General features: G+C 39.4%; 1 protein-coding gene across 1 annotated transcript; it reads right to left on the reverse strand.

The window, feature by feature from the left end:
* Positions 1-939: 939 nt before the first annotated feature.
* Positions 940-10,062, reverse strand: LOC104152155 (hyaluronidase 4). The gene is made up of 3 exons (XM_009687368.2): positions 9,145-10,062; positions 2,377-2,466; positions 940-1,368 (listed from the first exon to the last, which is right to left on the reverse strand). Exons 1-3 carry the CDS (start codon positions 10,060-10,062, stop codon positions 940-942), a joined length of 1,437 nt encoding a protein of 478 aa, XP_009685663.1.
* Between the last annotated feature and the right edge of the window lie 4,519 nt (positions 10,063-14,581).

A 14,581-nucleotide genomic window follows, 5' to 3' on the forward strand; every position in this document is an offset into this window, starting at 1 on the left:
CTCTGGAGGCAATAACAGAGGGAGTAGTGACGCCAGTCAGGAAAGGAGGGAAAGTCCAAGGCTTCTTGCTTTGCAGGAGGGGAGAGAAAGAAGGAGATGTGTCCTTTCTTTTGCCCTGGCAGCAGCAACTCTTTGAAGTGCCACCTGCCAGGATAAAGCTGCGCATAAGTTCTGATGGTTGCCTGAGCTTGTGGGAAATTGAACATTTGACCAAATGACTGGAAATTACAGAGATAATCTCTCTTTAGTCAAACTGTACCTTTGAAACTGATGGGACAAAAATATTACCGGAAGTACTGGTACCTCCAGAAGTAACATGAATCAGCTTCAGGACTTGACATACTGAAATATATATATTTTTTAAATATGTGCACCACTGTATAATTCTTACACTCATCACATTTTCTATGCAGAGGTTTCTAGGAAAGCAGTGAAATCAGGAACTTGTGGTGGATGTGGATCTGGAGACTATGTGGCTGCTCACACAAAACGCCTCATTTGATTTCAGCAGGAGCTGTAGTGAACAGACTGCAATATCTGTCCCAAATGAAAAATCTTTTCATCACCATGTGCTAAGTCGTCTTGCCCTGAAACAAAGATGCTCTGGGTCCTTTTTAAGTTTCTACATGGATGAATTGTTATACAGCTTTATTCAACTCTATTACTAAGGTAAAAGTTCCACTGCACCAGCAGAAGCTTTATTTGTTTAAGGCATGAGTAAAAACTGAGCTGGCAGTAAAGAAGCTGTTCCAAAAATAGATTGGGGAGGGTTAAAAATACACTTAATATTTGAAGCAATTCCAGAAGGACTGGGAACATGAACAAAACAGTATTACCAATTAAATAATTTTATTCTATCTCCCTTTGTAATATAAAAATCTAAAGAACGTAAGTCTTAGTGGCACCATCTCTTATTTCCTTGTACTACTTCAGAAAAATTTAGTGTGCTGTATAAAGCAGAATAAGTTGCACGGCTCCTAAGAGAAAGATATAAAGCTTCTGTTTTCTTGATCTGTCGAACACAAAGTGAACCCGGTGCTCCATTAGCCTTTGGTCAGGCAGTTCACAAAATATTCCGGTCCAGCCTTGGTAACACTGACACATGAATCTCTGCCTCATGGCTTCTACATTTTTCAGGCTCAGCTTTCCAGTCACCTGGAATCTTGGGCCCATCGCAGAGTGACGGACTTGAATCTTGAAATTAGTGGGTGACAAGTGGAGGTAAGCAGCGGAGTCACTGTTTTTGCGAATACATCTTCCATTCTTCTTGCACAAGACTTTGCTACAGAGTTTGGCTGCAGAAGTCACATTAATGACATAATGCCCTAAGGGGCCATCAATGTATCGTTTCACAGTTGAACAGCTCTCCTGTAGAAAATAAAAGACTGTGACAAACTACTCAGTAGCTAACATTATGGCCAAATTCCATATGTTTAGCAAAATGCTAGTACAAAACTGTTTTGAGCTAAGGTAAGATACCGAGATAAATCTTGTTGGATTTACATACTGGAGTAATCTATTGGCTTAAGTGAGATTATTTCCATGTGTAAGATTAGCAAAATATTAACTTTTATTATATCCTCTGTTTGTGTGCTTAGTAGCAATATGCAGTGTTTCAGACTTTTTTGAGGGAAGGTGATGTGCCCTACTAAACAGAAAGAGAGTTTATATCTTAACCTAACACTAACTAGTTTCTTAAGTAGAGATTTCCAGTAGCTGTTGAAAAGGAGCAGTATTCCGTGAATAGGCTTTAAAGCACATATTGATTCACAGTTTTTAACCTGAACTCTCTAACTCCTCCAATTCATTAGCAGCTGCATCTTCTTCAGAGACTGGCATAGAAATTGCTGCAGCTGTGGCCAAAAAGGTTTTCCTCTTCTTGTGCTGAAGTAGGTAATGCTTTGCCAAACTTCAGGAGGAGGACGACAGATCACATCAAAAGCAGAGGGGGCACCAAAGCCCTTTCTGGGTTCAGGAAGGATGCTCTTCCCACAAGAGAGGAGCGGGAGCCAGCCTGCCACGCCTCCTACGAAAACACAAACTAACTGCTTTAAAAATACGCTTAATGTCTGGAGCAATTCCCGTAGGAACAGGACACCCTGCCCCCTACGTCACTTACAGGTGGATTATTTACAAACACCTGAAGAACTTGGGAGGAGAAAGTAGGCCTTTTCTTATAGTGGCATTATTTTCCACCTATCATTTCAACATGATTTCCACTAATGACCAGGCAGAGCACCTCCCAGCTCACCGAGCTCCATTCTTTCTGCTGTGCAAGAATGAGACTTCTGGGCCTGACTAAAGCACAGAACTGGGTGGGAGTAGAGAAGAAATACTGAGGTTATTCCTAAAGAATAATAAACCAACATCTTTTACCTTTGAGCTGGCATACTGTATACTCCCCCAAAGAACAACTCCGGCTGCTCCCAAGGCAGCACTCTCACCAATAGTGTTCACCAGATCAGTCTGAAAAGGTAGAAGGCCAAAAACAGACATCAGAAAACTATAGATATAAAAATAAAAAAGCACTAGGATTCAGGCATCCAGGCTTTAATTTTTTTTCTTTTCCTAGAGAAGACACTGGTCCCTGCAGTGTAGTTTTCACAATAAAACCACTCTTCAGATTACAGTTCTTCTCTCAGGGGGCTTGCATAGGTCTTTGTTTCCTGAGCAGGACTATTTATAATAAAAACGTTATAGTTTACTCACAAGGGTTCTTTCCAGACAAATTGGAGAAGTAAGAATGGAATGGTGAGACTGTGAATGCTCTGTCAGGAGAAATGCAAATAAATCTTATAAAATGTGGAGGAAGGATCTCTGAGTACATCCTCATATTTTAAGGCATGGTCAGTTACATCTAAAATCAGTCCTACCTACAATAACTGATTAACAAGTAGCTCCTGGTCATTTTTTGTAATGATAGATTCTGTATTTTTTCTTAATTGGATAAGGACTAGCAAATTTCCTTGGAAAGTTAGTGATGCTGCTTAATCCAGTCTTGTCATCCCTTTTTAGGAGAAAACAATCCAAAAGACCAACCAAATTACCATAGTATGGTGGTCAGAGAAATTCAGATTAATAGAGTGGAAGGACTATTTTGTTATTACTGTTTATTATTAATAAATAATTTATTTCAGTGTGTAAGTGTGTCTGTGGATTTACCGATGCACAGTAAGAATTCCCATTCCTGAAACATTTATAGTTGAAGAGATATAAAAAGGCATAAACAAATACACTAGGAAAAGGAGATGGTGCTGAAGGTTTGAAGACAATTACAGAGAAGTCACAGTGAGCAGTGATTTTGACCCTTAACTAACGGCCAGACAAAATAGTGTAGGAAGACCTACAGAGGCTGTACAGAGTAGAGCTTGTCTACTTAGTGTAAGGTTCAGAGCATTATAAGGTATAATTGATTTCACCTGAAGTTCATGTTGCCGGTGATCATCCAAGCAGCCTTTCAGAGAATGTCATTACTCTTAAAAGTATACAGTTCAGTGCTGACTTTATAAAAGCACAGTACTGTCTGCTGCAGTGATCAGCAGATAGTGATCTTTTTTTCCCCTTGGGTTTTACTTTGGTAGGAAAAAGAAAAAAAGTATATGAATTAAAGATCAAAATAGCAAGTGTTAAGAGAAAGTGAAACAAACTGACCTCTTGGTAAAGAGCGATCCTAAACCCTTTTCATCTGCAAAGCACTTGGTAAAGATTGCCCACATACCAAGACTGGACTGTGATTCTGTGTTGGCCACATGATGGTTGAGTGGTTTAGCATTACCACAGTTCAGATGTCATTAACAAATAATGAAACCTTTTTAGTCAGAAAAACTGAAGAATCAATAGATATTTAGCACTGTTGACTGAACTAAGACCTTGGAAACACAAAATAAAGATTTTGTAAATGATGTGCTTTGGCAGTTACAGTGTTTGACTAGGAGTCAGTACAAGAGGCAATGGCCACGATAGACAATGGGCACAAAATGAAACACAGAAAATTCCACCTAACTCAAGAAAACACTTTTTCACTATGAAGGTGACTGAACATTGGAACAGGTGCCCAGAGATTCTGTGGAGTTTCCATCCCTGGAGATATCCAAAACCTGACTGGGCATGGTTCTGGGCAACCTGCTCTAGCTAACCCTTCTTGAGCATGGGGTTGGACCAGATGGTCTCCAGAGGTCCCTCCCAACCCCAACTATTCTGTGATTCTGTTATCCTGTGAAATCCAGGCTCTATACCCTCACCTTCAGATCCAGGTAACAAAAGGAAGCTGCGGAACAACTGAAGTGCCAAAACTTCAAATTGTTCAGATCCATAATGGGATTTTGGCACTTCGTGTACGATTTATATGGAATTCAGGTACTTGAAGTCAAGAGAATATCCTTAAAGTTACTCTAATCCTCCATGTGTGTAAATTCTATAGGCGGAGTGATGTTTTCACAACTGAAGTTCCCTAACCACCTAAACTTCCATTTTTGGGCACACCTAGAATCATTACCTTGTCAATACTGAGCAACTCAGCATATTTCTCCCGCTGACATCAGGATCCAAAACTTAGCATTTGATTGGAAGGCGCATTTCCCCAGGGTTGCTGAAAGGATACCCATCATATCTGTTCAGGTATTGGATGCTGGAGAAAACAGCAACTCCCTTCCAAAAAATTGTATGGAACTTCATTTAAACACCCTCCATCCTCTTTACATTTCCTCTTGTCTTATTCATTAATATGAAGGTGTAGTGGTGAAAATCCTGAGCCAGAGGAAGAATTAGAAAGACACAGGTTGAATTTTCCTCTCTTTGCCCATGCTTAAGATATATGTCATCTCCCACTCTGTGGGGGTTATCTTCACCATGAGGTTATAAGCAGCCCTTAAAGGAGTGCCATTTTTCTTTCAGAAGCCATTTCACTCTGCGCCATATAATGAAAGGTTCAAAGGAGAGCAAGAGAAACAAGTGCGAACCTAACTCTGCAGTTTAGGATTAATTCAGCTTAGTAATTAGGGAACTTGCCTGCAAAGAAGGAAATCAGATTTTTTACTGTCATTTCTAGGCATAGTTATGTCTTTTACTGAATGACTGACTCATGTTAAGTATCTCAAAAACCTCTAGCATGGAAGGGCTCTTCCCTGAGCAGCCTATGACCATGAAATTTTATCATCTCATTCACTTACTCTCTTGTGCTCTCATTCTTTTTGGTCCAGGAATTCCCTAATCCTTTTCTGATGCCCAGCACGGGCTCTTGTCTCCCACCTGTACACCGATATACCCGAATAACCATTAGTGAGTAGGGCATTTTTAAGCAAACAGCAGACCTGGGTTTCAGCCTCAATGAACTGAAGGGAGAACTGAACTGAGAGCTCCTGCATTAGAGGTCAATGCTCTGATCACTAGGCCCTTGCATAAAAAGGGAGTTAGCACCACCACTCTTTTCTGCTACGGTCACAGTTAAAAAATAAAAGTCTCATCCCGCATGTGGATTTTTTGGAAAAAAAAAAAAAGAAAAAGAAAAAGAAATGTAAGTGCTTCTCATAACTGCTGAGAGAAGCAGCTTGGAAGCAGAGACAGGAGGTACCTCCCTAAAGCCCGAAGTAAGGTCTAAGAGAGACCTCAGATACGTAAGTCACTTTTGCAACAAATCAGCTTTCAGGGCTCAACCTAGAGTCTTCCTCAGGAACTACAGTTTGGCATTAGCTGGTGGAGGACACTAGCATGGCTCTTCCATAAAAATGTAAGTAGACAAACAGACGGACTGCTAAGCAGGTATTCTTGGCATCTGCTTCTAACCCCTGTGGAGTCATATGCAGGAAATATGAGTTTATAAAAACTGTAGACATCATTTTAAATATAGCCATATTGGCATTTTTCTGGGTGGAAAATCCTGTTTCACTCCTTGTATCAAATCCTTTGGTACGCATGTTGCATGCCTCTGCCAAAGAGACAACGTTCTGGGTCAGCTGCCACCCAGGTGTCTGGTATTTGTACAAGTGATACACATTCAACCAAGCCTGTTCCCTTCTTGTGCTAATTCCTGTTCCAGCTTTTCATGGCAGTATGCAACAATCAAAGATCCTCAAGATTATGCTGGGCTATATCCTAGCAGGTAGCTGACCTGACACAGAGAAGGAGACTCAATTTCTCATCCATACTTCTCCATATTTTGATCAGCCAAGTAACTGCACTGTGTACTAAAAAAACAGGAGGTGAGTTAAGCTGTTCCTCTTTATGGGCCTGAGAGGGAACAGAACAGTCAGCCCAAATCACATGTTGCAGAAAAGAAAAAGAAATATTTCTGTAATCTTTCCTTCAAATTTTGAACAGTCGTTAGTTTCAGATATGCTTTTCTGTATACAGGAATGCTAGTGCAAGCCTAGTTTGGTGGCCTCTGTACACACACACACCCTGGCTTCAGAGAAGACTATCTGTATGTGAGAGAAAGAAGTTGGTATCTATTATGCATCATTTGTTACTTGTCATCCTGCTTTATTAATGACTTCAGTCATCTAGTCAGGAAGCACAGATGCTACTGTGTAACTTACCCCTCCCACGCACACAGTTAATAGTGAATTGTTAAGGAAGATAGTTTCTAAATATTCTGCAGACAGCAAACTGCTTACGTGCATTTTTAACAGATACAAAAATTTTTCATAGCAACTGGGATCCCAATTCACTATTTATAAATGGTTTGGATGAATTTTTCAGATACTTTATGAACAACTACCCTGATTTCCAGGTGCAGTCAGGGTGAAAGGTAGAACAGATACAGCCATCACATCAGTTTTGGGCCTATGTCTTTTGTGTTTCTGTAGGTGTGCTAGCTACACCTGTCTCTCTCCCTCAATGACTGTGACTCGTGACCACTGTTTCAATTTATTTTCTTCCACTGCGATATTTGCTGCATCTTTTATGTCGTATACATAAGAGCTTCATCCAAGGCCTGAATGTGTCAGTATTTATTCTTATCAAACTAGAATGACGTAACTCTTGTACAGCTCAAGCAAGCAGGAGAGCAGTTCTCCTGTCCAAGCCCATGGTGATTATTAACCTAGTATACCAGTTTTTCTATAATTATTTAGCTTGAATGCCATTGCACTCTACTGGTACCTTTTCATATCTCATTCATGCAAATTATTTCCAGAGCTCAGGGGTTTCATACCTCATTTGCAAATTTGTGAGCTTCACTTAGGGGCATCTCATGGGTCAAATGAGTCTAGACTCCAGTCTAGTCTACAAATCTAACTGCACAAAAGCATACTTAAAATATCTTCATGGCCATGAAAGAAAACAGGAACATTAATTTCCTGATCATTGCTATTTAGAGTATTCTCAAGTACAACCCTACAAGTTTCTGGCTGTCCCCAAGCTGTTTTCACAGACTATATGTATCTTCTGGAGATACAGCAAGCTCTGCCTCCATGACTGCCTGCAGAGCTGGGTACTCTGCCTTATTAGAAAATATATAGTGGAGTATAACCCAAGGATGATTTTCTGGCTGTGCGTGAATCAGCCCTGGCTGGTGAGTTGTAAAGTGATCTTTAAGGCATCCAAAAGTAAATGGCTATCTACAACTGAAAAACTCATGAGGAATACCACTTCAAATTGCCACTGTACGTTTCAGAAAACTACTTAAAGTAAAACGGTAACATTACATCACTACAGATTTTGAACTTTTGCATAATTGGTAACAGTTTTCATAACTTTCAGTAGCATTCACAGTAACTTCATACTAATCAAGGACTAACTTATATTATAAAGAACATATTATTTTAGCCTACATCTTCAGAATACTGATTATTTCATGGCTTTCTGTTTTGAGTTCTTAAGCAAAGGCACCGTGGATGAAATTCTGCCTGCACTGACACCAGCGGCTCCCCTTGCCTTCAATGCGATCTGGCTTTGCCTACTCGTACATAGTTTGAGACAGCTGGGACCTGCAGTTTCCCTTACCTTCCCATATCACGCAGAAAACGGCTGCAGAGTCCCCAGTCACTACAAATGACGCAGACCAAATCCTTGGTTTCTTCTGTGTACCATTTGCTTCCTGGGAGCAGTTTGAAACACTTCACAGGCTGGCAGAAATCCACCACAACACCCCTACTCCCATCACCAGGCTGAAGCAGCCTGTAGCCTGCTGGGCTGAATCTGAACGTTCTTTCTTTACCTCTTCTCTCCCATTTTCTGTTCTAGTTTGAGTCAAGAATTTCTCTCTGGCAGAGGCATTAGAAAGCCTTCATGCAGCTCTCCATAAGGCTGACAGAGGGAGCACCTCCAGACAGCTGCTAGCCTTAAAAAGGGTTGTTTCCATGAGGACCCTGCCTCAAATTTCCTCCACTCTCTGCTCTCAGAGAAATACTACGAATCAAAGCAAAACTTTCTTCACTTGGGAGAAATCGATCAAGGTTTTTGTCTCTCATGGGCATAAACAAAGTCAGAGCCATGATCATCATTACATATCGAGAAAGTTTGGGGTTTGTATAAACATAGCTTGACCACCAATATTGTGGCTGCTGTATATATATTGTACTCTGTTGCTGATTGAAGGAACATTTCATCATTCAAAAACTTGATTTCCTAATTAAAAAGATTCCAAGGTATTAGCACTAAATGTTGGATTGTGAAGATATTCGAACATGTTGTACCTCTGAAAAACTACGTGGCCAACCTTCACCATGGAGGAGCTAGTCACTCCAGGCCAGACTAGTTTATTTGATTAGTTTATTTCTCCAGTTTGAAATTCATTCAATATAGAAGGAACCCAAAAAGCCTGGATAATCTTTTTGTATGAAAGTTTATCTTTCCATTATACTAACCAGTTTCAAACTTCATAAAAATTTGTCAGCTTCCTTCCACAAGCTGTCCTAAAGATTAAACTATTGGAATGAATTACCTTAGAAAGTGTGAACAAATTTTTTCCTTAATTATTCTTATTAAAAATATACAGTGTTACTCTACAGAAAGAGACACTGTAGGATTAACTATTGAAAGGGGTAGTGTTTCGTACTGTAACTGCAGTACTTCCTTTTAGAGGGATAGTCTTACATATGAAATGCAAACGCATAAATGCTTTTACACAAGGAAAACTTTTAGAAAGTACTTTCTCTAAAAGGCCGTCTCTAATCTCTAGGTTTATAAAGAAGTCTATCTGCTTACCTCTGTTAAAATATGGAAAGTATAGGCATAAAATGGTCTGGAGTAAACAAAAACAGGCAAAAGATAGTCTTTTCTAGCAATTGAGGCAATACGTATTGCCTCTTTAACCCGATAATGAACAAATTTTAGTGCATTTGGACTTGACTTCAACATATAATCCAGGTATATAGAAGGGTAGAGAGCAGTACTCTCCTTCCACAGCCAAAGCAGAAGATCATTCCGGGAAGATTCAATAGCTGGGCATTTTCCTGTATATGTTTCTGGGTGTTCTTTGTAATCATAATTGTAGCAGTCTGGGTAAAGATAGTAACCCCACAAACCGTTTGGTCTCATATGTTCAGCCAGAAGGATGGTGTTGTTCATAAAGCTCTTGCCAGCGTTTTCAAATTCCTCTTTAGCTACTTTCCTAATTTTGTCCTCTGACCACTGAGGGTGCCGTCTCCGAACCATCTCAAGAGATTTATTTCTATAAATGGTTTTATTGCCCCAGTTCCTATCCCACTGAGGTCTCCAGTTTTCCCAGTCAATGACTGCAAGTCCTTGAAATTTCTTCATGGGTATAGAATAGTCAATGTCGGACTTCGCTTTATTAAGGTGTTTGATAAGACTTTCATTTTGTGGCACACCTCCGTTCACTGGATCTCCATTATCTGAGTAATAGGGATAGTATCCCAAATGAGTGTGATAAAAGATTGTTACATTCGATCCACTCAAAGTCTCATTGGTGTTTGATGCAATGTCAAAAACGCTGAGATCCAGGTCCACTTTATACCGCAGCCTGCACTGTTCAGTGGGCGCATTCCAGACAACAATGAAAGGCTTGTGAAGAAGCAGAGGGGCCTTTGCCTGCTTCAGTAACTGGCCACAGACCATAGTAAGCAGCACTGAGATTGCCATCCATTTGACCCAGACCTTCATGGTATGTGTTTTCTGGGAAATTGTTAACGATATTTCCTTGAAAATAAAAACAAGAGAAGATATTTGAGAAGGACAGTAACCACCTTGAAGGTAGAAAAGATGACAAAGGGATGTCTTCTAGCTTGATTTTCTTTCGTGAACATGATACTCAGTGCAAATGGAAAAAAGTCCAAAACTGTGACCTTGTTAAAATTAAGTATGATCTCAAATGCTTTCAAAGACTTTTTGATAGACTTCACTGTCTGGAAGTATGTTCTGATGTTCACTTTTTTCCCTTCTCATTTCTCTCAAACACCTCACACATTTGCTTCAGACCTTTCCCTTAAACTTATTTGCTCCCTGACGTCTACAGGAAATGAATAACAGAATAGCTTAAAAGAACAGTATACAAAAGAGCATACTATTTATTTCAAATGTCACCTTCCAATGTGACAATTTCTGCTATGGTCTATCTTGCTTAGAATATCATGACTGTGAGGCTAAGGTCTTCCTTACCATCTGTATATGCTTATGATCACAATAGGAAAGGTAATTTAAACAGAAGCTATGATGGAAATGTTAACCTCACTCAGATTAACCAAGAGAAATCAGAAATGCTGCAATTTTTAGGACATCTGAAAAAAGTGCATTGTTTATCTACCACTGAACATACTCCTTACTTTCTAAGTATTTAGATTGAGGAACAATAATTAGTCTGCAGTCTAGAAGGGTGCTGCTACTAATGCCTTACTAAGCTAATTATTATATTTAAATAATTTACTTTAATATTTTAAACTATATCAAACATATTTGAACTAGCCAGAAAAGCATCCTATACCTTTGCAAAGGGGAGTTAGTCTATATAGGTGGATGCTCATTAGTATTCTTTTTTCCTTTTGAGGTTTGCCATTTTCACTGGCTACTGGCCATACTGGCTTAGGGACTACTAGTATTCTGGGAGCTGTCAGTGCTCCCGGGTTGCTGGCACCTAGGGAGCCCAAAGCTGTGCTTTGTGCCCTGTGGTGCAGCTGCTCATCATTGCCCACAGTCAGCTGCTCCAGGATCTCTCCCTGTTCACGTCTCTTGCCCGAGAAGCACAGTTCAGCTCTACACTAGATTTGTTATTCAGGTTTCTTCACTGGGTTGTATAGTTCATATTACTGGTACTGATGACCAAACCACACAGCAGCACCCAGCTTGAACCTAGGGGTCACAAAATTGGCTTCCCTTTATAAACATTATTGCATCTACCATATGACATGGTTTATCCTCTCAGTTGCTACTTTCTGTCATTCATCTATCACATTTTTCTCAGTTTAATTCACGTGTTAAAGATTGTCAAGCTGCAATCACTGTCTGTGCTGTATGTTCAATTCATGCACTAGCCATGTGAATTTGAAATATCCTGGATCTTGATGTTTCCCCATATTTACATCTTTTTTAATGATTTCTTTTCATGACTGTAAAATTAGGCCCAAGTTATCCTACCCTAATATAGCTAGCTTAATTATACTGGCTTCAATTGGCCCTAGTATACTCTCACTAAATTTTAACCTGTTAAACATATATATAACTTCACTTCTTTCCTAGATAACAGGAATAACAACTCATCACATCTAACCATCTGTTATAGAGCCACTAGATCACAGCTGAGACAGGTAGTTTTCTTTCTTTCCAAACCATTATAGCCAGCACACTATGCTAAATACTAGATTCTGCAGTACTTCTTGGATACTGCCTTTTTATCTGTAATGGAACGTCAGATCTAAACGGAATGTCGGGAAGGCTGCAGGTACCCCTACCAAAACCCCTCAGCAGACCTATTAAAGAAAAAGAGAAACTGTTCCTTTCTTTGAAAAGGTGTGGGCTCTCATAAGTGCTATGATCCAGGATTCTCCTGTCATTTGTCTTTTTCTTCTAACCCTGGGTTTGATGTTTCTGCTCCTAGCAATCACTACTCTTGATCTTCTGCCACTCCCTTAAGTCCTTCCTTTGTCTTTTTATCTCCCATATGACAATCTACCTCTCTACCCCAAGTACTATGCCATTTCATCCTCAGTCCTAGAAAAGGATTGAGTCCCCCTGTGCAGCAGTCTGGTAAAAGGACATCTTCCTAAGAGGTGGAGGAGGGCAAGCTGCATTAAGCAATGATTAGATGGAGCACATAAAGAGCAGAACAGCGAAAGGCCAGGACAGTGGGACCTAGGAGAGAGCTCTCATCAGCAAGTTGCAGATTTAAGCTCCTGTTGTTTCCTCACTCTCCTCTGGTTACTTATTTTGCATGCATACATATATATAGCTCCCAAGTTTGAAAACTTTACTCATAATCCTTTATATTCTATTAATAACATCCACAAATGAAATGGGCTGTTGCTATAGGGCATCAAGCTGGTACCACTTATGAGCATGCCTGTTGGAAAAAGAAGCCAGCTTGTTTTCACTCCACTTATGAGCTGGAAGGAAGTCTCATGCTTGCCGCTGGAATCTTTTTCTCTGTTATCTTTCAATCAGTCTTGCATAACCACCTAAGCTATGACATTACTTTAAAAAAAAAAAAAAAAGCACGCTTTTAGCTTCCTGTTATACACAAACCGCTGAACACCTCACAGTACTTTTCACTGCTTCCTTGATGCAGTGATCAGATTCAGTACGTTTATAAGAGCTTTTTCACGATTGAGATTGGATTGCTTTGCAGTACATGAGATTAAGCCCATTACACAAAACTTTTCTGTAGCAGTGATAGCTCAGATGAAAGAAGAGGAGCAAAACGGGAGAAAGAAAGTGTTAGTGAATTTCTATGTAAGAAAAGATCAAAAAAATCCTAGCTGTCTAAAATCACAATCCAAATGTTGATATTGTTCAGCCTTGTGTTATTATGAAAATATAATCAGATCATTGTCATATATTAATGACTAATCCAGTACAGTTCTTGTCTAGAGCTGAGGCCCACAGGCATTACCACAATGCAGATAATAAATCTTAACAATAATAGGCCAGGAAATATACAATAGAATAATTCTAATTGATACTTTTTTAATTCTTGGTCAATGTCTTTCACTGTCCTTGACAAGGCTTTAAATAACACCACAGCTGAAAAAACGAATATATTTATAATCAGGATATGTTGAATAATTCTCTAGGCCCTTCATGAAAGATGCGCAGGACCCTGGATGCCTTGCTGAACCGTAGACATGCAGATGTCTTCCTCTGCAAGCTGAATCCCACTGTAAGGGGATGGAATCCATCTAACCCTGTTCTAGATATTTAGAAGTTGAGGAGCTCATACAGGACAGTCATTCAGGCTCCTTCAGTGAAAAAAGGACACCTCCCAAAGTTATTACAAGCTCCGTATTTTAGAGCTATATGGAAGCAGTCACCCAGCTCTCTCCATTAGCCTAGAGAGGTGATAACCACCTAAATAAGGCAACATGCCTCCCTTTTAGATGTCTAAAAGGACCAAGCATCTCACTTTTCCACTGCGCTTCATAACATACAGAGAGAGACCGCCCCATATGCCTAATTCCTTAAAGGGCAGAGAATTCCCCAAAAAATTCCTTGTGCTGTTGGCAAGGTCCTACCCAGATGTGTTAATCTGATGAGCTTTGATGTTATTGGCACATGCAAATTTTACTATAGATGTTTTATTTTGCTTCAGAACACCATCTGAGGCTACGTGAAACAAGTTTTCAGGGAAATGGGTAGGTCTTACCTTTAACATTGAAAAAAAGAGTGGAGAATAAATTATCTGTTGTTTCACATGAAACAACTTCTAAGTAAGAACAAAACATCTTTTATTACAATTTCCACTGCTGTTTGTTTGGACTATGGGGTTTTTGATCTCATGCAAGAGCATTAATTGGGCTGCTTTAATCCCTATTTTCTAATGAGCACAGGCATTAATGATTCCATCTTGAAGCTCATTATCAACCTCAATTCAAGTTCTCCCGCTCTTCTAATTCAATGACATGTTGTCATGGTTAATTTAACTTCTCAAAGATGCCCACATCTTTCTCAAGCAGGGAAGTATTTTCAGAACAGAATCTGTTCTCAATGTTTCTGCTCTATATTCTAAAAACAAAAGTGAATTCTTCATAAGGGAAAGAATTAAAAGCCTGATCCCATGACCATTGAAGTTGAACAACATGGATTCCAATATAGTCCAATGGTGTTTTCCAGACAGACAATTATGCTTCTCTGCCATTTTTATTGATTATCCCAGGGTTCTTTACAGTACAGCACACTATGTTACAGCTGATACTTTAGACTATGGTTCATATGTTGATCATATAATGGCAAGCCAAAATACTTTCATAATAGCAAATGCAATATCTCATTTTATATTCCTCTGTTTGTATACTGACTTTTCAAGAAAGTAAAATCATTTAACAATAGTACCATTCTGCTTTTTCATCTTCTGCTGATTTTAATTATCCTTGAAGGCTAAGGCTTTCTTTCTCTTCTAGATAAAGAATTCATTAATGTAGATATATTCACTATTCAGATTTCATTTACAGAAGTGGAGTGTTTTAAGTGTTTTGAC

The sequence above is a fragment of the Struthio camelus genome, chromosome 1 (genome assembly GCF_040807025.1).
Source record: "Struthio camelus isolate bStrCam1 chromosome 1, bStrCam1.hap1, whole genome shotgun sequence".
NCBI lineage: Eukaryota > Metazoa > Chordata > Aves > Struthioniformes > Struthionidae > Struthio > Struthio camelus.

Coding starts and splice junctions, on each gene's coding strand:
- LOC104152155 (XM_009687368.2), bottom strand. CDS start 10,062: ATGAAGGTCTGGGTCAAATGGATGGCAATCTCAGTGCTGCTTACTATG. Junction 2,467..9,144: donor CTTTCCATATTTTAACAGAG/GTAAGCAGATAG, acceptor CTACCTTTTCAG/ACTGATCTGGTGAACACTAT. Junction 1,369..2,376: donor TACAGTATGCCAGCTCAAAG/GTAAAAGATGTT, acceptor TATTTTCTACAG/GAGAGCTGTTCAACTGTGAA.